The sequence below is a fragment of the Pseudophryne corroboree genome, chromosome 9 (genome assembly GCF_028390025.1).
Source record: "Pseudophryne corroboree isolate aPseCor3 chromosome 9, aPseCor3.hap2, whole genome shotgun sequence".
Lineage (NCBI taxonomy): Eukaryota > Metazoa > Chordata > Amphibia > Anura > Myobatrachidae > Pseudophryne > Pseudophryne corroboree.
This window is the reverse complement of record NC_086452.1, coordinates 77,367,161-77,393,349: the sequence shown is the minus strand read 5'-3', so window position 1 is coordinate 77,393,349 and position 26,189 is coordinate 77,367,161. Positions and strand designations below refer to the sequence as shown.

General features: G+C 47.5%; 1 protein-coding gene across 5 annotated transcripts in view; it reads right to left on the bottom strand.

The window, feature by feature from the left end:
* The window catches only part of EPS15 (epidermal growth factor receptor pathway substrate 15), a 258,145-nt gene extending 232,786 nt beyond the window's left edge, over positions 1-25,359 (bottom strand). For 4 of the 5 annotated variants that reach the window (XM_063939551.1, XM_063939554.1, XM_063939552.1 and 1 more), the window contains exon 1: positions 25,300-25,359. In XM_063939551.1, coding sequence (XP_063795621.1) covers positions 25,300-25,344 — 45 coding nt within the window. In that variant the 5' untranslated portion in view covers positions 25,345-25,359. Of the gene's footprint in view, positions 1-24,801; positions 24,932-25,299 lie in introns of those variants that run through there. The other variant, XM_063939553.1, reaches the window with a different exon arrangement.
* Positions 25,360-26,189: the final 830 nt, after the last annotated feature.

Genomic DNA, 26,189 nt, shown 5'->3' with positions numbered 1-26,189 from the left:
TGCCGTTATGTGTAAAAAGGGGGACGCTGTCTGCCGTAATGTGTAAAAAGGGGAATCTGTCCGCCGTAAGGTGTAAAAGGGTCTCTACCTGGTGTAGTGGTGCTACTGTGCGGCGTAATTTGAATAATGGAGACTACTGTGTACCGTTTTATGAATTGGTATTATTTTGTGGCCACAACCCTTTCCCAAGAAGCCACGCCCCTATGTATTTTTGCGCGCGCCTACGGCGTGCACTGCCTCTGTTTTGCATGCAGGGGCGGGGCTCCGATGCAGTTTCTTGCACACAGTGCTAAAATGTCTAGTTACGGCACTGTTGCTAGGTATCCATTTCTCTGGCCCTGAGCAGGTCCCCCTCACCAGAACATCTCCAGGGGCGAGGGAGTGGACTTGGATGGGATTCGGGGGGGGGCAAAGCATTTTGTTGCACCTGGGCCCACCGCTCGCTAGTTCCGCCACTGGGTAGGGGCCCTTGTTTAGGGGTGTGGCCAGTCTCTAGAGATGGTGTGCCCAGCCGCCACATTGTTTTGCCTAACCATATTGCATGGGTTGGTCCCCTAGATAAATATATACAGTAAATACTGTAGCGCATGCTTGATAATGTACTAGAATAATAACAGCACTGTTTGGAACCTGATCCCGAGAGGAAGGGGGGGGGGGCAGTAGGGACCACCGGGGGGTTTCCCCTGTGGGCCAGTCCATCCCTGCTCCCATGGAGCTTGTACTGTGAGCTGACAACCAAAAACACAGCACAGGGGCAAACGGTGTGCTTCTTACAACATACTTTCCACAGAGTTAAGGCACAACGGTATTATTATATATATTTTTTTTTAATGTAGGTCTGCTATAAAACAAAACTTGATTATAACAGGCAGATAAATGTAGGCTAGCTTACAGGGTAACTTTCAAAACTAAAAATCAGCTGTCTTTAAGCTAATCATTACTATTTCTCTTTAGTTTTTTTATTTTTTATTAGAGGGAGCTAAATATTCTCCTACATAGTAACAAATGTTCCTACATTCCACGAGAGGACGTTTCTCACTTTACACACAGAAATATTTGACGATCATACTTTCAGTTTTCACAGCTGCCAAAGTTCTGGGAACGAACAGACACACCCAAAGTGTGGGCGGGAAAACAAGAAAAGTGGGTCACCGTAAACATGCAAAAACTCAGCGAGAGGCTGCAATTCCTCATTAGTGTATCTGGCTCTGAGTCACGCAGTCAGGAGGTAAAAGGTTGGATGTCCTGTGACACTGAATGCAACGCTCAGGCTTTTGGGAAAGGAAACAAAGTATTCTATGAATCCCACTCTCTCTACCAAAACATTGCTGCCTTAAGCTGGGTACACACTGGAGCGACGAGGATTCGTTCCGACATCGGAATGGATGCCAAGGACTGAATGATCATGTTCCATCTTCCAATAGCATAAACATGGGATCCAGTCAGCTATCGCTAGGTTTGATATGGGAGCGCCCAATCACCCGTCCAGCGGTGTAAGCAATTTGTCATTACAAAATGGCAGATTGGCCTGACATCACTCCAGTGTGTACCCAGCTTAACAATATCTACTTGCTAACACTCATATATACATACCTACATATATGAGAATACCTACACAACAGGAATGACCTAATGTCACATGATGGATGCCTATCCTACCATTTTAAACCTGTAAAGCCAGTTACACAGATGTGAGTTCCCTGTAGGTCTGGAAGGGGTATCAGTGTGTACCCAGCCTAAGCTCTAGCGGGAAGAACACTCCATTTGTAGTGTATGTTTTGCATTGCTTTCACAGTATGTCCAATTTGGCTATCTGATTGTACATCTAGACACATAGGGGTATATTCAATTGAAGTCGAAAACTGCCGTCTGTCGAAACGGCAGTTTTCGACTTTTTAAGGTTGAATCCTGATTCGACCTATTCAATATTTTGCTAAAAAAAATTTGACAAGTCAATAAATTCAACTTGTCGAAAAGCACGTGGATCGGCGGAATAGCTTTGCTACATTTTTTATCAGAATTGGATCTAAAGATTGATGCATTACCTATTGGTCCACTGATCTACACAGACCCAAATGTGATCAGTTGGGAGGGTGTCACTAGTCCTAAATAATGAAGGTGCTTTCCTTCTAAGGACAATAATATTGTGAACACCAGAATATTATAATGGTCACATACCCAATTTGTGTCGACACTGAAAACTGAGGGAGATATATATCCCCCAAGGTGTATTACATACTGGAACTAGATCTAGTGCATCGCCTTCATCGAAGATCTATACCCTTGATGGTGTATTGCGTACTCATAGTGGATTATATATATCTTGGGAACTCATATTCTATTTGAAAAAAAAACTCTCACTACATTCATTATAAGAACACTTTCCAATGTAAGTAGTATGATCATAGGAATATTGTAAACAGTGTACTTGACAAATCAATGGTGGCTCGAGTATCCTCTATCTAAATTAGATGCAATAGTAACTGTCTCACTATATCTTGTCTAAATCCAAGCAAGTTATACAGATTTTATATCCAGTATTATGCTGCTATTACCAGTGCCTATACTCTCTATACTATCTTTTCCACTACATAATTAAAATGTTCACATACACTAATAATGTGTGAATGTCCCGCTAGAGTGTATAAGACATAAGTCCGAAGCTCCCATAAAACTACTATCTATTACTGAATATTTAGATCAACGTTGGGAGACAAATTGTGGATGAATAAATTAATAAGGGACTACTGGCTCAACGTATGAGAAATATTATATACATTAGAATAAACAAGTGGACACACATTTTTAATCTTTAATCACACTAACTTTCATTGCACCTTTGTATGTTATGTCTGTTACAATTTTAACCTCTATGTTTCGCCTAAACTCGTAGTTTGTGTATGTTATTTCACATTATTTTTATGGAAACAATAATAAAAGTTACATTTTAAAGTGGATGTGACAGATAATACAGCCTTTTTTCTCTCTTCCTTTGAATGGAAAAACACTGCTGAACACGAGTGCCGCTCCGGCTGTTGCAGGAGATGAAGCGTACATTCTATACAAGCAGAACACACGCACCACACCACAGCTTACAGCAGACCCAATATCAGAGAACATGGCACCTGCCAATGACCGGAAAGCATTATCATACTCCATTACACTTTTAAGCCCAGTACACACTAGCCGATCCCGCCAACACCAATATTGGCGTCAGCGGGGACCTGGCGGGGTGCTGGCATCTGCAAGTGCATACACACTTGACGATGCTGGCGGGGAAGGGAGCAACGGCAGGGGGGGGGGGGGGGGGGGCCATGCTGGTGGTCCTTAACGAGGACCGTGCATTGTTAATGACATTGAGTGTACACACTGGATGAGATTGTGAAAGAGCTTACTCAGAATGGACCTTCTGTGCGAGATCTTTTGGGCCGTACACACTTGCCGACGTTTCCTATTTGGATGATGGTCGTTTTCAACAATTAACGGCTTGCTATGCAGAACGAGGGAAGACCAACGATGAACCACCGCGGGGACGCGCATCGTTCAACGTTGGCCCATACACACTGAGCAATATGAACGATTTATCGTTCATTACTGAACGAGATCGTTGATATCGGCCGCACTCATCAGCAAGTGTGTAGGGCCCTTTTCACTTTCTCATCTAGGGTGTATGGTGCTTATCTGCCAGATAACTAACCGTAATATTGTGACACGTGGTTAGAAGATCAATGCTGTCAGATTGGTCATCGTGGCAAATGCGTGGCCGAATTAGGCAAACATTGGCACGTCTATAGCAAGCTTCACTTTTCCCTAAAAGGCACAGGAAAGACAGACACTGTACTGACAAAGCCAACGTGCGATAACAGCTTTCCAAGTCATCATTAGTATAAAGCTAAGAGTCACATGGTGCAGGATGGAACTCGCATAAGGGAAAGTTCATTGTCTTACGCAAACAATAAAACATTTTATATCTGGGTATAATATATGTACAGCTGGTTTGTGCTATAAAACAGGATGACTGTTTAGAGCCACAGAATGTAATGGCCTTGTTTATCCAGAATGAAAAAGAATCTTGTGACCTTCTGAAACATACAGTATCTGCAGAGGCTCCTGTAACCTCACGCTGCTAATAACCTACGCTGGTTGATGCCTCAGTATTCATTTTAGGCTCCTTACAGTATTTGTGTCTTTTCCTCTCTACAGTCTCTCACTGAGCAAGCACAATGAATACATCCAATTACGTTTAAGTTCCTGAAACCACTGTGAGCAATAGGGAAGCCAATCCCAGGCCATTTTTTCAATCCCGGGTATCGGGATTGAAAAATGGCAAATCCGCTTTTAACTATGTGGCCGCCCCCTCGACCCGCACACATAACTCACCATATACCGGGGGCGGGCAGGTGGGGAACATCCTCCCCTCTCTCCTGGCGGCTGGGGAGCCAGAAGAAGGAAGCCGGGCAGCGTCTGAGCGTCCTGTGGACGCTCAGCGCTGATCCCTCAATCCCCGGGATTGAAGCTTTCAGTCCCGGGATTGAATCCGAGCCATTTTTGGCCCTAAATCCAGGGATTGGCCACCATAGTGAGCACATTATCAGTACACCTATATTTGTTCCACTTGCTTTTTAGGAATGAAGAGCAGCTGAAAGCAACTGTTAATGGCACGTGCTCAGATTTCCTTATTTACCAAGCTGTGTTCATTATACCAGACTCTGAGCCACCAGATGGATGCGGCAAGAAGTGCCAGCCTATAGTCCAGCAATAGGTGGAGAGACATACAGTATACAGCCTTTAGGGTCCAATAAACAAAAAAAGATTTAATTTAATTTGTTTTGCAATGAAATCCTGTTTGACAACATTTACTTAGAGGGGGGGGATTTCAATTGTTTGGCTGATTGGGCATGAGTACAGCGAGTGCCCAATCTACCAGGCGAATTCATCAACATCCCCATTAAGGGTTTCATTTATTCAAATCGTATTATTCTTCTGACCCGCTGCCAGTTTAGGTGCACGCACTGTAACATCTAGAACTAGGACCAATACTGGTGGCAGCACTGCAGTATACGCGGCCAGACATCTGTATGCTGCACATTCTAAATATATTGGATTTCATTACAGCCTATTGAGATTGTTCTGTGTGTGTAAAAAATGTCCAATTAAAAGATAATTTAAAAAAAATAATTATTAAAATTAGCCTAACTGTTGCATGCATAGGTGCCTTTAGCTGGTATTAAATTCAGCATTTTGGTCGCAACGTGAACTAGCAATGGTCGGCAAAGGCACTTTGCTGCAAGTAACACTGTCTAGTTTTCCCATAAAGGTGTGCAGGATTGCCTTATTCAGTGCTAGTGTGCACGGTCACAATGCTCTAAGTAGAGTTACATCGGCACAGTTACCTTGAACATAGTATTAAGCCTGGAGAAGGCATAAAGAAGTGAAAAAAAGTGGTGAAAAGTGAAAGGTGATAACGCACCAGCCAATCAGCTCATAATGGTTCATTTACATACTGGAGCTGATTGGCTGGTGCGTTATCACCTAGCACTTATCACTTCTTTAGCCTTTCTCCAGGCTTAATACATCTGGCCCATAGTGAGTGACTGACCTCCCGTACCAAACCAGCGCACAGAGCCGAACATCCCGCTGAATTCCCCCCCACTAAAGGTCTTCTACACAATGTCAGTATCTCTATCTGCAGTGCCAGGGCTGGTTAGTCTCTGCCTACTGTGCCATTTATCAAGGGAGATAATTTGTGCATACTAATTATAAATGGAATTTTTTAACGGTTGCGCAATTAACGGTTAGTAACCCCAGCTAGAACAGAGCAGTAAGACGTATTTAATAAGTTTCACATTGTTGACTGCAGAAAAAATTGGAATTTATGTTTTCACTAAAAAGCCTTTACGTTTCCGGCCAACAAAACGGAATCAGAGAGATTCCACTAAATATGTATCTGGCAAGCACGTCAGTTCTAGGGAAACAAACGGCAAAAAGACAGGCGAGCGTTGCTGCGCTCTCAGAGTATCTTACAGTACGTGAAGGGTTATTAACACCAAGGTAGATGTTAATCTGATATGTAAACTCATATTATAACATTCTATATGTTCCTGTATACGGCGGCAGATATTTCACGTTGTATGGACACTTTCCACAAACAGTGCGTAACGTTGGTCACACACCTGGTGATCTGCAGCGACCAGTTTGGCCAATTAAGTACATGATAATATGGAGAGGGTTTAACCCATGACAATCCAGAACAGGTAAGCTAGCTATAAATGCTTACTGCTGAGACAACGGGTCTTATTCTGAGTCAGCCGCAAGCGCACAAGTCCACACCAGCCACATTTAGGGGGTGATGTACTAACAAGCGTTTTGCAGCGTCGTACATGAACACATATTAGAACAACACAGGGTGAACAGACTTAATCATCATAGAAAACTAAACAGAGCACGGGTAACAATTAGCATCACAGTTCTCATTACACAATACAGCTGAGATGTCAGGAAGCAAAGGAGTAACTGGCCTACTACCGGGGGCGGGCGGCCATTGGAAGAGATAAACAGTCAGGAGAAAATAAGAATTTACTTACCGATAATTCTATTTCTCATAGTCCGTAGTGGATGCTGGGGACTCCGAAAGGACCATGGGGAATAGCGGCTCCGCAGGAGACTGGGCACAAAGTAAAAGCTTTAGGACTAGCTGGTGTGCACTGGCTCCTCCCCCTATGACCCTCCTCCAAGCCTCAGTTAGGATACTGTGCCCGGACGAGCGTACACAATAAGGAAGGATTTTGAATCCCGGGTAAGACTCATACCAGCCACACCAATCACACCGTACAACTTGTGATCTAAACCCAGTTAACAGTATGATAACAGAAGGAGCCTCTGAAAAGATGGCTCACAACAACAATAACCCGATTTTTGTAACAATAACTATGTACAAGTAATGCAGACAATCCGCACTTGGGATGGGCACCCAGCATCCACTACGGACTATGAGAAATAGAATTATCGGTAAGTAAATTCTTATTTTCTCTAACGTCCTAGTGGATGCTGGGGACTCCGAAAGGACCATGGGGATTATACCAAAGCTCCCAAACGGGCGGGAGAGTGCGGATGACTCTGCAGCACCGAATGAGAGAACTCCAGGTCCTCCTCAGCCAGGGTATCAAATTTGTAGAATTTAGCAAACGTGTTTGCCCCTGACCAAGTAGCTGCTCGGCAAAGTTGTAAAGCCGAGACCCCTCGGGCAGCCGCCCAAGATGAGCCCACTTTCCGTGTGGAATGGGCTTTTACAGATTTTGGCTGTGGCAGGCCTGCCACAGAATGTGCAAGCTGAATTGTACTACAAATCCAACGAGCAATCGTCTGCTTAGAAGCAGGAGCACCCAGCTTGTTGGGTGCATACAGGATAAACAGCGAGTCAGATTTTCTGACTCCAGCCGTCCTGGAAACATATTTTCAGGGCCCTGACTACGTCCAGCAACTTGGAATCCTCCAAGTCCCTAGTAGCCGCAGGCACCACAATAGGTTGGTTTAAGTGAAATGCCGAAAACACCTTAGGGAGAAATTGAGGACGAGTCCTCAATTCCGCCCTGTCCGAATGGAAAATCAGATAAGGGCTTTTACAGGATAAAGCCGCCAATTCTGACACGCGCCTGGCCCAGGCCAGGGCCAACAGCATGACCACTTTCCATGTGAGATATTTTAACTCCACAGATTTAAGTGGTTCAAACCAATGTGACTTTTGGAATCCAAAAAAAAAACTACATTGAGATCCCAAGTGCCACTGGAGGCACAAAAGGAGGCTGTATATGCGGTACCCCTTTTACAAACGTCTGAACTTCAGGGACTGAAGCTAGTTCTTTTTGGAAGAAAATTGACAAAGCCGAAATTTGAACCTTAATGGACCCCAATTTCAGGCCCATAGATACTCCTGTTTGAAGGAAATGTAGGAATCGACCCAGTCGAATTTCCACCGTCGGGCCTTACTGGCCTCGCACCACGCAACATATTTTCGCCAATTGCGGTGATAATGTTTTTGCGGTTACATCCTTCCTGGCTTTGATCAGGATACGGATGACTTCATCCGGAATGCCCTTTTTCCTTCAGGATCCGGCGTTCAACCGCCATGCCGTCAAACGCAGCCGCGGTAAGTCTTGGAACAGACAGGGTCCTTGCTGGAGCAGGTCCCTTCTTAGAGGTAGAGGCCACGGATCCTCCGTGAGCATCTCTTGAAGTTCCGGTTACCAAGTCCTTCTTGGCCAATCCGGAGCCACGAATATAGTGCTTACTCCTCACCATCTTATCAATCTCAGTACCTTGGGTATGAGAGGCAGAGGAGGAAACACATACCCTGACTGGTACACCCACGGTGTTACCAGAGCGTCTACAGCTATTGCCTGAGGGTCCCTGGACCTGGCGCAATACCTGTCGAGTTTTTCCCAACGGTTTATAATCCTGTGGAAGACTTCTGGGTGAAGTCCCCACTCTCCCCGGGTGGAGGTCGTGCTGAGGAAGTCTGCTTCCCAGTTGTCCACTCCCGGAATGAATACTGCTGACAGTGCTATCCCATGATTTTCCGCCCAGCGAAGAATCCTTGCAGCTTCTGTCATTGCCCTTCTGCTTCTTGTGCCACCCTGTCTGTTTACGTGGGTGACTGCCGTGATGTTGTCCGACTGGATCAACACCGGCTGTCCTTGAAGCAAAGGTCTTGCTAAGCTTAGAGCATTGTAAATGTCCCTTAGCTTCAGGATATTTATGTGAAGTGATGTCTCCAGGCTTGACCATAAGTCCTGGATATTCCTTCCCTGTGTGACTGCTCCCCAGCCTCGCAGGCTGGCATCCGTGGTTACCAGGACCCAGTCCTGAATGCCGAATCTGCGGCCCTCTAGAAGATGAGCACTCTGCAACCACCACAGGAGGGACACCCTTGTCCTTGGTGACAGGGTTATCCGCTGATGCATCTGAAGATGCGACCCGGACCATTTGTCCAGCAGGTCCCACTGGAAAGTTCTTGCGTGGAATCTGCCGAATGGGATTGCTTCGTAGGAAGCCCCCATTTTACGCAGAACCCTTGTGCATTGATGCACTGAGACTTGGCTCGGTTTGAGGAGGTTCCTGACTAGCTCGGATAACTCCCTGGCTTTCTCCTCCGGGAGAAACACCTTTTTCTGGACTGTGTCCAGGATCATCCCTAGGAACAGAAGACACGTCGACGGAACCAGCTGCGATTTTGGAATATTGAGAATCCAATCGTGCTGCCGCAACACTATCTGAGATAGTGCTACACCGACCTCCAACTGTTCCCTGGATCTTACCCTTATCAGGGAATCGTCCAAGTAAGGGATAACTAAAATTCCCTTCCTTCGAAGGAACATCATCATTTCGGCCATTACCTTGGTAAAGACCCGGGGTGCCGTGGACCATCCCTACGGCAGCGTCTGAACTGATAGTGACAGTTCTGTACCATAAACCTGAGGTACCCTTGGTGAGAAGGGTAAATTTTGACATGAAGGTAAGACTGGCTTCGGTACCACAATAGTGTGGAATAATACCCCGTTCCCTGTTGCAGGAGGGGTACCTTGATTATCACCTGCTGGGAATACAGCTTGTGAATGGCTTCCAAAACTGCCTCCCTGTCAGAGGGAGACGTCGGTAAAGTCGACTTTTGGAAACGGCGAGGGGGAGACGTCTCGAATTCCAATATGTACCCCTGAGATATTACCTGAAGGATCCAGGGGTCTACTTGCGAGTGAGCCCACTGCGCACTGAAATTCATTGAGAACGGGCCCCCACCGTGCCTGAGCTTGTAAAGCCCTAGCGTCATACTGAGGGCTTGGCAGAGGCTGGAAAGGGTTTCTGTTCCTGGGAACTGGCTGATCTCTGCAGCCTTTTTCCTCTCCCTCTGTCACGAGCAGAAAAGAGGAACCTTTTGTCCGCTTGCCAACAAAGGACTGCGCCTGATAATACGGCGTCTTATTTTGAGAGGCGACCTGGGGTACAAACGTGGATTTCCCAGCTGTTGCCGTGGCCACCAGGTCTAAAAGACCGACCCCAAATGTCCCCTTTCAAAGGCAATACTTCCAAATGACGTTTGGAATCCGCATCACCTGACCATTTTACTGGTAGAATTGGACAACGCACTTATACTTGATGCCAGTCGGCAATTATTCCGCTGTGCATCATGCATATATAGAAATGCATCTTTTAAATGCTCTATAGGCAATAATATACTATCCTTATCTAGGATATCAATATTTCCAGTCAGGGAATCCGACCATGCCAACCCAGCACTGCACCTCCAGGCTGAGGCGATAGCTGGTCGCAGTATAACACCAGTATGTGTGTAAATACCTTTTTTTGGATACCCTCCTGCTTTCTATCAGCAGGATCCTTAAGGGCGGCCATCTCTTTAAACTTTTACTCTAAGCAGCTCAGGAGAGCCACCTAGATTGCACCCTTCTCGTTCGGGCACAAAATCTAACTGAGGCTTGGAGGAGGGTCATAGGGGGAGGAGCCAGTGCACACCAGCTAGTCCTAAAGCTTTTACTTTGTGCCCAGTCTCCTGCGGAGCCGCTATTCCCTATGGTCCTTTCGGAGTCCCCAGCATCCACTAGGACGTTAGAGAAAATGCGGGTATAGACAGTCACTGAGTAGGAGAGAGCTATAATTAAAGTGCAGGAGAAGAGTGTTGTGAGAACAGGAGGGAAGAGGGCCCTGCTCCAAGGAGCTCACAATCTAGGGGAAGAGGGAGACAGAGAGGTGACATGAGGTACAAGTAAACGGAAGGTGGTCTGGTGTAAGGAAGTAAGCGAGGCAGAGATGACCAAGGTGTGAGGATGCGAGATCGGTCTCAAGACTGGTTTATGCGGATGGGTAGGCTTTGATGAATAGGTGGGTTTTCAGTGCCCGTTTGAAGCTTTGCAAGGTCGGAGAGAGTGTAATAGAGCAAGGGAGCTTGTTCCTGTGAAGAGGGGCAGCATGGGCAAAATCTTTGATTCGTTTATGGGATGTAGTGACCAAGTAGACGAGAGGCGACGGTCATTGGCCGACTGGAGTGGGTGGGCGGGAGTATGTAGGGAGATGGAGGTTGGAGATGTACGGTGCAGTGGAATTAGAGAGGGACTTTTATGTGAAGGTGAGGATTCTGAAGAGGATTAGATATAAACTGATTGGTTGATACTTTATCTCTCTACAAGGAATAGTACATCTGTCCCTTAGTACCTTATGCTAACGCAAGTGTCCATCCACGCGAGTATCCGTGGAACTTCATGCATCGCAGCACCAACAGTTATTCTGTCATCAACATTAGTATCCAACACAGGCATCTCATCTCTGTACACACACTTCAAACAAGCCTGGGAGTCTGGCTACACTCCGTTGACGCTCCCAGGAGACGCTACTGTTAGGTGCATCCGCATGGTAACCGTCTAGCTGCTGCCCAAAAACGCCCATTTTCAAGGACGGCTATGTCGAAAACAAACGTAGTTCCTCGCCACTGCAGATACTTCATGTGACACGTGCAGACCACGTTTTCTGTTTTAGGCGCATGATCAGTCTGCAGAAAATCACAGTAGCAAAGATAAGTGATCTACTGGCCTGCATGTGTCCGCTCTTCACTTATGCATAGCGTTCATTCTAGCAACCTGCACCTGTCACAACCCGTGCAGTTACCATTTCCTGCCTGAGGTGTGCTCTCTGCTCTGGTGCTTCTAGCACACTCTGGTCTGCATCTCAGTGCTGAAATACAGACCAGAGTGTGCTAGTAGCACCAGAGCAAGAGGGGCACCCCAGGCAGGAAAGAGGAACTGCACGGGTTAGGATAGGAGCAGGGTGCTAGAATGAACACTATGGGGGTCATTCCGAGTTGATCGCTACTGTACCTGCCGTTGTTCGCAGCGATCAGGCTAAAAATCAGCATTTCTGCACATGCGTATGCACCACAATGCGCAGGCGCGTTGTAGGGTACAATGAGCATCGTGGGTTTGCACAGGGTCTAACGAAGATTTCAGTCGCACAACCGAACGCAGGAAGATTGACATGAAGTGGGCGTTTCTGGGTGGCAACTGACCATTTTCAGGGAGTGCTTAGAAAAACGCAGGCGTGTCTGGAAAAACGCAGGCGTGGCTGTGCGAACGCTGGGCGGGTGTGCGACGTTAAAAGCCGTCCCTCCGTCGTTAGACTCAACGCACACGAAGAGTAACTACAGGGCTGGTCTTGTTTTGCACAAAAAGATTTTGCAAGCGTTCGCACTTCTGCAAAGCGAAAAATACACTCCCCAGTGGCCGGCGACAATGCGTTTGCACGGCTGCTAAAAACTGCTAGCGAGCGATCAACTCGAAATGACCCCCTATATGCAGTCGAGAATTCTATGAGCCGCAGCAAAGCCCTGGAAAATAGCGAGTTGTTCTGACATGCAGACTACACTGGTGCTGGTGTGAACTACAGATGCATGCAGGTCCATTACCCAGGTACCTGCAGTACTCTCAGCTGGAAAAGCTCTAAGATAATGTGATAACAAAAATGTCCGTACAACGAGCTCCAAAGCCCTGGACACATATAGACGTAATTTCACCTTTTCCTCTAAAAGGTGTCCATACACTTATGTGACTTCTCCGAGGGAGAAGTTGCATAAGATTTCCCTTGAACCGCCTGGCAGCTTCCCAGGTGGCAGTATCGCATACGATACATTGTATGCGGTACTTTTGCATACGATATATCGTATGCGATCCCAGCCATGCCTGCGGGATCCGAGATATCTTTAGTGCAGTACTTCCGATCTAAGGGCTCCGATCCGATGCTCACAGGAACGCGGATCGGAAGTAAAGCACATGCGATTTGCCCATTGTCATCCAATTTGTCGGCCTGAGACGTCGGAATCAGATGAAATCGGGTAAAATCGCACTAGTGTATGGGCACCTTTAAGCCTTGGGGATCAGCATTACCACAGCCAACTTTCAGGAGCGCGGACCTTTATTTAAAGGGACCTTTAGATCATTTACTCATCAAACCATTATCTATGCACATAGAAATCAACAATCCTAAAGACTGGCTGCAGTAGTGCTGCTGCCTCCAAGGAGAGAACACGATTAAAGGTCTGAATAATCGCCATGTCCCGAAGGCCTGGGTGCATCAATAAAAAGAATTCTTAAACTTTTGCCAACTTTTAAATTTTTCTTCCAGCAGTTACTTAGAGAGCATTATATCTGTACTAGGCTGCTTTCTACTATCCTTATAATAAATGCAGAGAAGCACATTATATAAACACACTAATGCAATTGTTTAACACAGATGTCAAGAGGTTATGATACATCTCGGATACTTCTCCTAAAGAGTCTCTATTGTCCGAGGTCACAACAGTGCACAAACCAGGACACAGAGAAACAATTATGACAGCGCTGCTTCTGGAGAATGGCTGTGGACCAGCCTCAGAGTTTTCCATAGAAGGGAAGGAGTCTGTAAACTCTATGGGAGACTTAGCAAAATTGTTTGCAATGGGGACGAGCCAGCAAGATGCGTTAGAAGAAGACTGGTATAATTAATAGAAGCAGAAGAACGGTAATTTATTTTACAACAGCTTATGGAGCGAATGTGTAGCTGGGCACTGCAAGAGATGCAGATATCAGAGCCTTGCCATCTGTCAGTTTTAGGAAATATAACACAGGAACAGCGTGTACCTATATAAAAACAAAGAAAAAGGCTAGCAGGGCCCTACTCACTGGCCGACCCGCCGCCGAGCTGCCCGACGGCGGATACGGCCGACGAGCGACCCGGCGGCGGGGGGGCAGTGACGGGGGGAGTGAAGTTTCTTCACTCCCCCCGTCACGCGGCTGCATTGAAGTGCAGGCAAATATGGACGAGATCGTCCATATTGGCCTGCATGTACAGCCGACGGGGGACCAGCGATGAACGAGCGCGGGGCCGCGCATCGTTCATCGCTGGAGTCTCCACACTGAAAGATATGAACGAGTTCTCGTTCATTTATGAACGAGATCGTTCATATCTTTCAAAAAATCGGCCAGTGTGTAGGGCCATTAGCTAGAGATAATACAGAGGAATGAGAATATCTGTTTTTCCCCTTGCTTTACATTGAGTTGTGAATCTTGCTAGTCTACCTGTAAACATATCACATACAGTCTCCCCACCTTGCATCGCTGATATGGTTACCAGGCACTGGGATCGCACAAAGTGACCGCCGATGTATGCATGGAATGCACACTCATTTGCATAAGCATTCCATGCATCTGAAGTACTAAAAGCTTTCTAATGGCTTGCGTGCCCAGGTTCAGCCAGTGTATTATGCTGCCGTGTATTGCTGTTACTCTCAGACAGGACAGATACAACTGAAAAAGAATAGCGTCTGTTTATGTTACTGCCTAGACCTAGAGATGGGGAACTGGGAAGTGCAGGTAATGTGATGGGTGAGGCCTAGCCCATACAAATGTGAGTGAGCGCAGACAGCATTGTCACACTCTGGAGCAGTGTTTTACAACAACTGCGCCGTGGCACACTAGTGTGCCCTGAGCAGTCTCCAGGTGTGCCGCCATAGAAGCACAGCCAGGCCAGTCAGTGTTTTGCCGCTACTGAGGCCCTGGAACGATCAATACTGGTGGGTTTAGTGGTTGCAGAGCCAGTTCTAATTTTGGGCCCGGGCAATGTTGGGCTCTTCTGGCGCTCTCAGATGTGGCTCAGCGTTACCTATGGAGAAGCTGCGACATGACATCCTAGGACACGCAACTGCACCATGCATCACCATTATATCTGAGTGTGCCTTGGCAATATTTAAATCCTGTTCAGTGTGCCGCGAGTTGTGAAAGGTTGAAAATCTCTGCTCTAGAACTAAGTAAGAAAAAAAAGCAGCAGCAAGGTCACAGTCACATTACCCATAAGTGACACATTGCTACAAAGCGTTACTAGTAATAAACTGGAAAATACATTTGGGCGATGCTGCACTGGGAGGAGAAGTGAGGACAGTAAATCCCAGAGCAATTATCTGTGATATACTGTATGTTGCTGATGCAGGCTGTGGAATACAGGCAGACAGCGGATAACTGTCCCGCTGTGATCACTGCAGCTAAAATCAGTAAGTGCTGCAGGAGTCTGAGGCTGACGGCCGTGTAACACTGCGAACAATTCATTCCGATGCGCACACAATCCATCCCACATGGGCCCTCTCAAGTCCTGCTGGGTATGATGGGCCAATGGAAACCCAGCGCTTGTTTACCATTGCAAATAAGGAAACAGGAATGTACACCGCGTCCCAGTGCCAATGTGATGGGATATGTCATCACTTTAATGTTCATGTGGCAAGTGTTCCTTTGTTGCAATAAGACACCACAGTTATCTAAAAAGAAAAGTATGTAGCTCTCGCACGATAGAGGAGCGAGGGCACGCTTGTGAAACAGCACAACACGTCCCAACGCTTTGAATGGGCATTCCCTCATGAGGCGTGTGGAGTGTGGGAGGAAACCTGCACATACACAATCTCCACACAGGCTCTTGGCTGGGAATTGGGGGTCGGTTTGATATCCTGCCGCACAGGATGCCAAATGTCAGTATACCAACATCGGCATCCCGAGCTGTAGAATGACGGTAATGGGGCGCAGCAAAGCCATGCAGCGGGCTCGGGTTCTATTTTCCCTCTATGGGTGTGGTGGACACCCATAGAGGGGGAATCACCTACCTCGTCGGTATACCGGCGGCGGTATGGGGCCCGCATCGGGATCCTGGCGTCTGTATTGTGACAGCTGGGATTTCGACGAGCGATATGGTAACCGCATACCAGGAATTGAACTCATGACCTCAGGACTATGACACAGTAATGCTAACCACTTAGCCACTGTTCTACCCTGATGCTTTATATATGTGTGTAGTAAATACAGCTGAAGGTGTGTACACACGGCAAGATTGTTATACTATATAGTCAAAATCGCAAGAAAAGTTAGTGCAGATCGCAAGGTGACAGTCACTTTGCGATCCGGATGCGATACCGATGTACGATCCCGCGAGGTCGGTAGATATCGCAAGCCTAGACAGATTGTGCAGACAAGTCAATTTTGACTATAAAAGTAGTCAAAACTGACACGTAGCCAAAATTGTACATAGTATCGCAAGCACAGTCATCTAGGCTTGCGATACCGACCTAGTCCCTATCGCATAGTGAGAATCGGGGTTTGCCCGAAAATCACCGTGTGTGCACACCTTTAGAGATGACAAACTTCTTTTGCATGACTGCACATCTATTCGAACACAGTGGGGATACCAATCACTCTAAAAGCACTGCACGGTCAGCGGTGCCCAAGGATGGTGTGTACACCCCTCACCCTCTGCAATAATGCACAGTGCTTTCAGTCCTATAGGGAAAGGCGCTATAGTAATAAAGAATCATTAATGTCTCCCAAGCAGACCTGAGAATTCCATATACAGTACGGCTTACATTCTCCTTTCTTTAGCGATTCTCACAGTCACATCTGCTCCTGCCCTTAGCAGCCAGAGAGGCATAAAACAGCCCAGAAAAGAGATTTATTTATAAATGGGGGGAAAAATAAGGAAGTTTCGGAATCTTCTAGCAGGCTATCTAGGTGCACTGGGCAGTCCTGTACCTAACAGCTGGAAACTCTCGCCCTTCCACTCTGTGGAATGCTGGTTATCTTTGGAAACATCATTAGCTGAATCGGCAATAGCCAGTCAGCCAGCCTGTAACCCTAGACGTACCAGCTTGCAGAGTCTGCTGCCTTGTGAGAGGACAGAAGAAGCAGCAGCACAATTCATTGCTGAAAATGATTAAATAATTAATTGGACAAAATAAGGCAATGTACGCACTCATCCAGGCATAGCACTGCTTCTCTGGTGGCATATAAAAGATAACAGAGCTTCACATACTGCAGCTCAGGGCTTAAAGGCACTTTGGGTAACTGTGCACAGTACAGAGGGATACATATGGCAGATATAGCTTTCTGTACAATTTATGAACTACAGGGAAGGTGTGCTGCCATTGGGATCTGGGGAGGGGGGAATAAAATTCTACGTGAATAGCACATCATGCCCAATGGCACTACAAATTTTGCAATGTCGACACTACTGTAAATGGCTGATATGTGCGCAGCACGGCATCGCCGCACTGGTCAGCGACACATCCTCCAATGATCCCAAATAGCTGCACAATCTTTAATTTACTGTGAAGGTGAAGCATTCTTCTGTGCAATTTGTGTCATTAAAAAAAACGCAATTGCACCCACATGCAAAAGTGGTAACACTCTTAAGATGCGCGTCTGACGGCTGCAGTGGCACGAGCACCTGGCTCGCTGTGTATTTTCAACGGGATACGGTCATTAGGTCGACATGCGTTTTTCAATTTATTTCTTTTTTTATGAACTTTTTCATACTTTACAATCCACGTGGACTACGATTGGGAATAGTAACCTGTGCCGAGAGCAGCGGAACGAGGCACCTTGCCCGAAGCATGGCGAGATATGCGGGGGGACGCGGTGCACTAATTGGGGTTCACCGTCACTTTAAAGAAGAAGACGACACCAAAAAAAGTTTAAAAAAAACTCATTTCGACCTTTTTCCATGTCGATCTAGTCACTGTGGACCTAATGACTGTCGACCTAAGTGTGGTCGACGTAATGACCCATACCCTTTTCAACAAATACATTCAAGTACTGCAAAGCCTGCTCTAATCCAGCAGAAATGGCTGAAACAACACAAATATATGCCCCAGTGATGTGTAAATAGCCAATCAGTGTCAGCGGGGTGTACGCCACTCACAAGTAGTTCATTAATGTTGGGGACTATTGTAGTCGCACATAAGGCGGCTCTCTCAGCGGCATGTGTGACTTTGTCTCATGTTGGCGGGTGAGAGCGGGTACGTGGCTGAATCAGGTTAATCTGCATGGCTGCATGTTCCTCATTTCTGGGCATGGGTACAATATAGTGTTCATTCTAGAACTCTGCACCTAATCAGTGAGGGGGGTATGTTTTAATTTTGAAGGGCAACATTTTAGACACGACGTATCACTATAGCTATTCTAGCTGTAGTAATGCAGCACGTATAAAATTTGCCCTTAAACAGTAAAATCTGTCCTCCTCACCGAGTAGGTGCAGGGTGCTAGAGTGAACATCACACCACAGCAACTAGTGCAGTGCTCACGTGACTTTGAGTGTGCAATCAGACCATGGTATAAGTGCTCAGCAAGTGAACCTGAACGAATAATAGGTCAAGAAGGGTGCGGTAAGGTTGGCTGACATGCAGCATGGCGATATGTCGCATGGTGACAGCAACCATGTTGGCATTCTTTAGGGCGATTCAAATGTTTTGGGCGTCTATTATTCCCACCTAAACGGGAAAGTATAGAAACCCAAACAATTGTCAGGATTCAGTTGTGTTTGGGCGCTCATGCCTATTGCGCCCAGACAGACATGGTTTGGCAGCATAAAATAGTTAAACCTGACTAAAGCCGAAAGTGACGACTTATCGCACATTTCTTCTCGCACCTCAGGAAGCTGCAAGGAGAAATCTCACCATCGCAACTACCGGGCGTATAAATAGAAAAACAATTCAATTGCTCTGTTTTGCACCACCCTAGTGGTAGCCACGGGTGAAAGCAACTGAATCGGTCCCTTTACGTCTACATGTATGCAATGCAGACAAGATAGAATGTTGACCTAACGTCTCTGGTGCTCCATTGGTTACTTTCCCGATCCAGGCAGCTGCAGTGGCCCCAGAGTTTTCTTTAGGGTCCTGGAGGCTATGTGATCAGCGTTTGTGGTGGTGACCTGTGCTGGGCAATGGTTCAGGATGACCTCTAGTGCCTAACTCTTACTTCTAACCCTTCCCCAAGTGAATAACCCTATTCTTCGCTCTCGCCCCCCAAGAACTCTGAGAAAGTTGACAATTCACAAACTGACATTTCAGATGTCAACACTGTGAACATGTTGACATTCTGAGCATGTCAACGTGGTGCCCGTCAACATAGCGACTGGATCCCGTCAAGAAGATTCATGCTGTGCCATAAATACTACAAAGCTGATGTATTGTGAGAGGACACCTAACACTGATAAAGGGTTTGTAAAACAGAGTAAAGGGCCACATACACTAGAGCGATTATGCCCGAATTCGGCCCGATATATTGGGTGAAATCGGGCATTTTTGAGGTGTCTCCGGTCCGATCCGATGTGTGTTCCCGTGAGCATCGGATCCTCCAGTTTGAATGTGCTGCACATTCAATCAGGTCCGACCTGGGGGCATGGCTGGGATCGCCCAGGATACATCGGATGCAAAAGGGAAGCGTACGATGTATCGTGGCCGATCCTGCCCCCCTGGGAGGCTGCCGTGGGTGATCGCCTGCGACATTCGGTCGTATAAGTGTATGGGGCCCTTAAGAGCAGTATGTGACAATGACAAAAGCAATGGCACCCTCCTGAAGAAGCTCCATCAACTGACTGAACATGACTGACACTTTTAGGGTAGGATGGGGTTGAAGTGTATGAAAATTAGAATTGACTTTAAAACTTATTTTTCAAATAGCAAACATCACTAATACCCCTTTCAGACCGCCAGCTTGTAACACAGGTTATTGCACATGAGCGTGCTTAACCCGTGTTGTTGTGCGGTCTGAAAGGGGCCAGTAGAAATAACCCGGGTTGAGCAACCCGGTATTTCAACTCGGGTAGCGAGCAGACTTGAACGCGTGTTCAACCCGGCTCGCTGTGCTGAGTGAACAGGAAAGTCGGGTCGATGCGAACCACTGTAGGGACAGGCGGTGCTTGGAGATCATGTGATCTCCAAGCGCCGTCAACAACCCAGCAATACGCCGGGTTGGGAACAGTGGCAAATAGGGGCTCAGGTGGGTTGCACCCAGGAAGAACCTGTGTGCAGCTCTTGGTTGCAATTCACCTTACGCAGTCTGAAAGGGGTAATAGAGATGTCAGGGCATACTGTACATCATTTTTATTAATTTTTTTAAATCTATATTGGCCTATAAACCAGGCATTCCCATCCTCGATCCTCAAGGCACACTAACAGTCCAGGTTTTAGGGATATCCATACTGGAGCACAGGTGACTTAATTAGTACATCAGTTATTTTGATTTCACTATCATTCTGTGCTAAAGCCTGGATATCACTAAGACCTGCACTGGTAGTGTGCCTTGAGGACCGTGGTTTGGAACGTCTGTTATACGCATGCCATGCACCGAGACCAGCCAACAGAACAAACGCACCCCAGCATCTACTGTAGCAACCAAACCATTTCCTGCACATGGGAGCGGAAAGCAGAAGCCTCAGTGGATAGTTTGTGCAATAGATGAATTCTCATTTAGCACCTTGATCTACAGAACTACCAAGCTTTTGTTTTTCTCATGATGCACTGTAAACAGGACACAGATATTACGCAATTCATCACAAGCAAGTCAGTCTGCATCTGCAGTATCGATGTTTATGAATGATCTGATATCCATAAATACTCTACCCTACAAAAGTACAACAGTGAATGAGATCGTGGAACCTAGTGAACCTAGTCAAGATTAGAACTCATTTAGCTACTGGTAAACTCCCATAATCTACACCTCATCCTGGTGTCATGCATACATATATTTTATTAATATATTTTACTGCATCTATGTAGGATCATTCTGCACAATAATGATAGCCTTATCAATTAATATCACCAGTCGCACAGCTCCGTGTACACTACCACGAGTCACCCAGCACGCACACACCCATGTCTTGCACCACAGATAGGGAGCAGTCAGGTGACATGTGGGATAACAATGCAATGGCCAGCAAATACACTGGAAATGTGAAATTATAACCGCACTTCACGGCTTAATTATTTCCCCTACTCATGAATATGAAACAAATGCAAGACTTTATACACTAAAATACAACGCGGAGCTATACATATGTCCTCATACACGGAGCATCTTTACGCCATACAGTGCGAGACGCCCGACACAGCTGAGCCGTTACAAGAGCAGTAGCGTACCGGATTTATCTTTCAATATAAGACATGTACAAAGTTGTAGAGGAAACACAATGAAACCTGTGGTGAGGAAATGGCACGGGGACGATTTTACACAGACACACACAGATGTACAAACGCCGCACACTAAGTTGATCAGTGTAACACCCCTTTTAGACCGCCTCACCCGGGAGCCTGACACAGGAACTCCCAAGGTGCGACCCGCCACAGGCTCCCCACCGCCAATTCAAGCAACCCAGCATATTGCCAGGTTGGTGACGTCAGTGTTGACGCGGCGCTTGGAGATACGCCGCCCGTCCACACACAGTGAACAGGAAATGGGTTGCATCGACCTGGCTCCCATACACATCGCACAGCGAGCCGGATTGAACACGTGTTCAACCCTGCTCGCTACCCGAGTTGGAATACCGGGTATTACAACCCCAGCACCTTTCAGACCGCAAAATAACATGGGTTATGCGCGTACATGTGCCAATAAACCGTGTTCATAGCTGGCGGTCTGAAAGGGGTATAAGCTAGCTATGTAGATTTGTCACTTCCAGTTGTTTTAATTATGTGAATAAGATGTACGTTCTGAGAGAAATAGACACCAAGCTCAGCCAAGTCACATGCGTCCTGGTGCGCCGAGAGAAGCTACAAATGGAGCCGCGCTCACCTGAGGCGGCTCCATCGCAGGCGTGCACTCCCGTCCACCTAGTCACGCTGGGAGTGTCTCTGCCCAGACGGAGATGCTCTCGGCGTTAGGTGCCACAGACGGAGCCTCATACACATCCTTCTATAACACACTGCACCGACACATTCTATACACTGGGCTTTCTTTATAACTATGTGATAGCAGCATGTACTTACTGCAGTATTACTGTGCTATGTAAATAATGAATAGGAATAACGCTCTGAAACCTGAAGCACAGTAACTGAACTCTGACTTACTGTGCACCTCATACACATCCTTCTGTAACACACTGCACCGACACATTCTATACACTGGGCTTACATACACACAATCATACAAACCTTGACACACAATAAGCCTACTATCGCATAATAGGGATCTGGTCTCTAAGTCGACAGTAACTAGGTCAACACTGTCTAGGTCGACCACTATTGGTCAACAGTAACTAGGTCGACAGGGGGGTATATTCAATTAGGGTCGAAAGCTGCCGTCGGTCGAAAAGATGTCAGTTTTCGACTTTTTAAGGTCAAATAGTGATTCGACCTATTCAATCCCAGCTAATTTTATTCGACAAGTTGTGGAATTCGACTTGTTGAATAGTACGTGAATCATCGGTATAGCTGCCGATTCACGTACTTTTGAGGGAAACGTGGCCAAATTCTACAGGATTTGGCCCCGTTTCCGATCATCTCAGTCCGACATAAAAAAAATGTCGGACTGAAATGAGGGACCTTAGAGGAGGAGGAGAGGGGGGGAGCCGCGGGCAGACAGGGGAGAGCAGCACTACAGCACAGTGCTGCAGAAGGATGTGTCACAGCCGCGCCGCTCACGGCAGCGTCCACCCAGCTCCAGCAAGTGAGGTCACGCTTGCTGGAGCCGGGTGAACACTGCTGTGAGGTCTGGCAGCTGTGAGACATCCTGCTGTAGCGCTGCTCTCCTCCGTCTGTCCCCGCTGGTCTACCCCCTCTCAATTCGACTTTTTTTTAAAGTTGAATTGAGATGGGATTGAATAGGGGTTGTCGGATCCATTCCGACAAATGCATTTTGGAATGGATCCGAGCCTAATTGAATATACCCCAGGGTCTCTACAGTAGGTCGACATGAGTTTTTCACATTTGTCGCTGGCAGAGTCTCTCGGCGTCACACACGCACACGCTGGCCGAGTCTCTTGGCGTCACACACGCACACGCTGGCAGAGTCTCTCGGCGTCACACACGCACACGCTGGCAGAGTCTCTCGGCGTCACACACGCACACGCTGGCAGTCTCTCGGTGTCGCACACGCTGGCCGAGTCTCTCGGTGTCGCACACGCACACGCTGGCCGAGTCTCTCGGTGTCACACACTGGCAGATTCTCTCAGCGTCACACACGCACACGCTGGCCGAGTCTCTCGGTGTCACACACTGGCAGATTCTCTCAGCGTCACACACGCACACGCTGGTCGAGTCTCTCAGCGTCACACACGCACACGCTGGTCGAGTCTCTCAGCGTCACACACGCACATGATGGTCGAGTCTCTCAGCGTCACACACGCACATGATGGTCGAGTCTCTCAGCGTCACACACGCTGGCAGAGTCTCTCAGCATCACACAAACACACACAAAGGCAGAGTCTCTCAGCGTCACACACACACACGCTGGCCGAGTCTCTAAGAGTCACATAAACACACACAAAGCAAGGCCGAGTCTCTCAGCGTCACACACACTCTGGCTATCTGTCAGTGTTACTCACTCACACACACTGTCTCTCAGTGTCAGTCTCTCACACACACTCTGGCTGTCTCTCAGTGTCACACACACTCTGGCTATCTCTCAGTGTCAGTCCCTCACACACACTCTGGCTCTCAGTGTCACTCATTCACACACACTCTGGATCTCAGTGTCACTCATTCACACACACTCTGGATCTCAGTGTCACTCATTCACACACACTCTGGATCTCAGTGTCACTCATTCACACACACTCTGGCTGTCTCTCAGTGTCACTCACTCAGACACACTTTGGCTGTCTGTCAGTGTCAGTCCCTCACACACACTCTGGCTGTCTCTCAGTGTCAGTCCCTCACACACACTCTGGCTGTCTCTCAGTGTCAGTCCCTCACACACACTCTGGCTGTCTCTCAGTGTCAGTCCCTCACACACACTCTGGCTGTCTCTCAGTGTCAGTCCCTCACACACACTCTGGCTGTCTCTCAGTGTCAGTCCCTCACACACACTCTGGCTGTCTCTCAGTGTCAGTCCCTCACACATACTCTGGCTGTCTCTCAGTGTCAGTCCCTCACACATACTCTGGCTGTCTCTCAGTGCCAGTCCCTCACACATACTCTGGCTGTCTCTCAGTGCCAGTCCCTCACACATACTCGGGCTGTCTCTCAGTGTCAGTCCCTCACACATACTCTGGCTGTCTCTCAGTGTCACTCATTCACACATACTCTGGCTGTCTCTCAGTGTCACTCATTCACACACACTCTGGCTGTCTCTCAGTGTCACTCATTCACACACACACTCTGGTTGTCTCTCAGTGTCACTCACACACACACTCTAGCTGTCTCTCAGTGTCAGTCATTCACACACTCTGGCTGTCTCTCAGTGTCACTCATTCACACACACTCTGGTTGTCTCTCAGTGTCACTCACTCACACACACTCTAGCTGTCTCTCAGTGTCACTCATTCACACGCACACACTCTGGCTGTCTCTCAGTGTCACTCACACACATTCTCTGTGTCACTCACTCAGTCACACTGGCTGTCTCTCACTCACACATACTCTGGCTGTCTTTCAGTGTCACTCACTCACACACACTCTAGCTGTCTCTCAGTGTCACTCACTCACACACACTCTAGCTGTCTCTCAGTGTCTCACACACACTCGCTCTCTGGCTGAGTCTCAGTGTGTGACACACACTCTGGTTGACTCTCAGAATCACACACACGCTCTCAAACTCAGTCTATCAGTTTTAAACACAGTTATACACTCGCAGTCTCTCAGTGACACACACACTATGGCTGTCTCTCATTGTCACACACACACTGTGGCCAAGTCTCTCAGGTCAGTGTCACCTCCGGTCACTGAGCCACTCGGGCCGCCAGTAAGTGGCCGCTATTACCCCCTGAGCTGCACGCCCTGAACCCTACTGTGAGAGTTACCTGTGGCCGGGGCAGTGAGGCCGCCATGCTGCTTCCGGGCAGATCCGCCCATCATACGCTGAAGCAGGCACTGGAGGGAGGCTGGGCGGGGCGGGCTGTGAGTTAGGGCTGGAGGTGGGGAAGGGGCTGGGGAGCTGCTGCTAGCTATTGTGAAGAAACTACAGAGGTGACAGGGGGATGTGAGGGCACTCAGGTGACCCCCGGCTCAGGACTGGGAAACACTCTTCCTCCCACCCACAATAAAGGACAATCAGTGCTGTTGGGAATTATTTGTGACCTCCTGGTTCTGATATCACTGTTACCAGCGTTGTCCATAAATTATAAATGTTCTTTAGTTGTTGTTTATAGATGCGCCTCTTAACCAGATTACAGTTACCCTGCCCTGCTGATAAGTAATATTCCTGAGCAGCATTGCAGTGTGGCAGCAGAGATATGCATTGCCCAGGCACAGAGAGACTAGCTGCACGTCTTATTGTGGACTCTGGTTACCAGCCTCACCTGTGTTGTGTGTCCCTCTGTCCTAACGGGAATCCAGGAATCCATACGTTTTATAGGCAGGGAGGGACTATGGGATCTATTCAGACCTGGACGCAGCCGCGCGTTCGCATGCATTGGCCACATCCAGGGGGTCTGTGCAAGCGCAGCGTCTATAGTGTACGTGTGTGACCGTTCACTGGGGGTAATTCCAAGTTGATCGCAGCTGGAAATTTTTTAGCAGTTGGGCAAAACCATGTGCACTGCAGGTGTGGCAGATATAACATTTGCAGAGAGAGTTAGATTTGGGTGGGTTATTTTATTTCTGTGCAGGGTAAATACTGGCTGCTTTATTTTTACACTGCAAATTAGATTGCAGATTGAACACACCAAACCCAAATCTAACTCTCTCTGCACATGTTATATCTGCCTCCCCTGCAGTGCACATGGTTTTGCCCAATTGCTAACAGAATCCCTGCTGCGATCAACTTGGAATTACCCCAACTGTGCGGCCACATCCTGGAAGGATGAAGGTGCAAGGTGTTTGACAGTGGCAGTTGTCCTGGCGTTTCGCAGGCGTGGTGGGCAAAACGGGCATGTCACATGCAGCCGCTCCGGGGGGGAAATGGCACTGGACTGCCTTACAGCGTTGCCAGGCTGCACAGACAGGGCTCAACCTCTAAGCATGTGAGTAAATGAACGCAGAACTTGCTGCTGGAATCAAGATCTGCATCCATCTCTGAAGAACCCCCTATGTCAATGCTGGAATACAGGACAACCACCATGATGTTCAAGCGGGTAACATGGTAAAGCAGCATATTTAAAGTTATAATGCCTATACGGTTAAAATACTCTCTTGACATACACACTGTTAATAAACTAACTGCATCCCTATGTGTGCGCATGCTGATTTA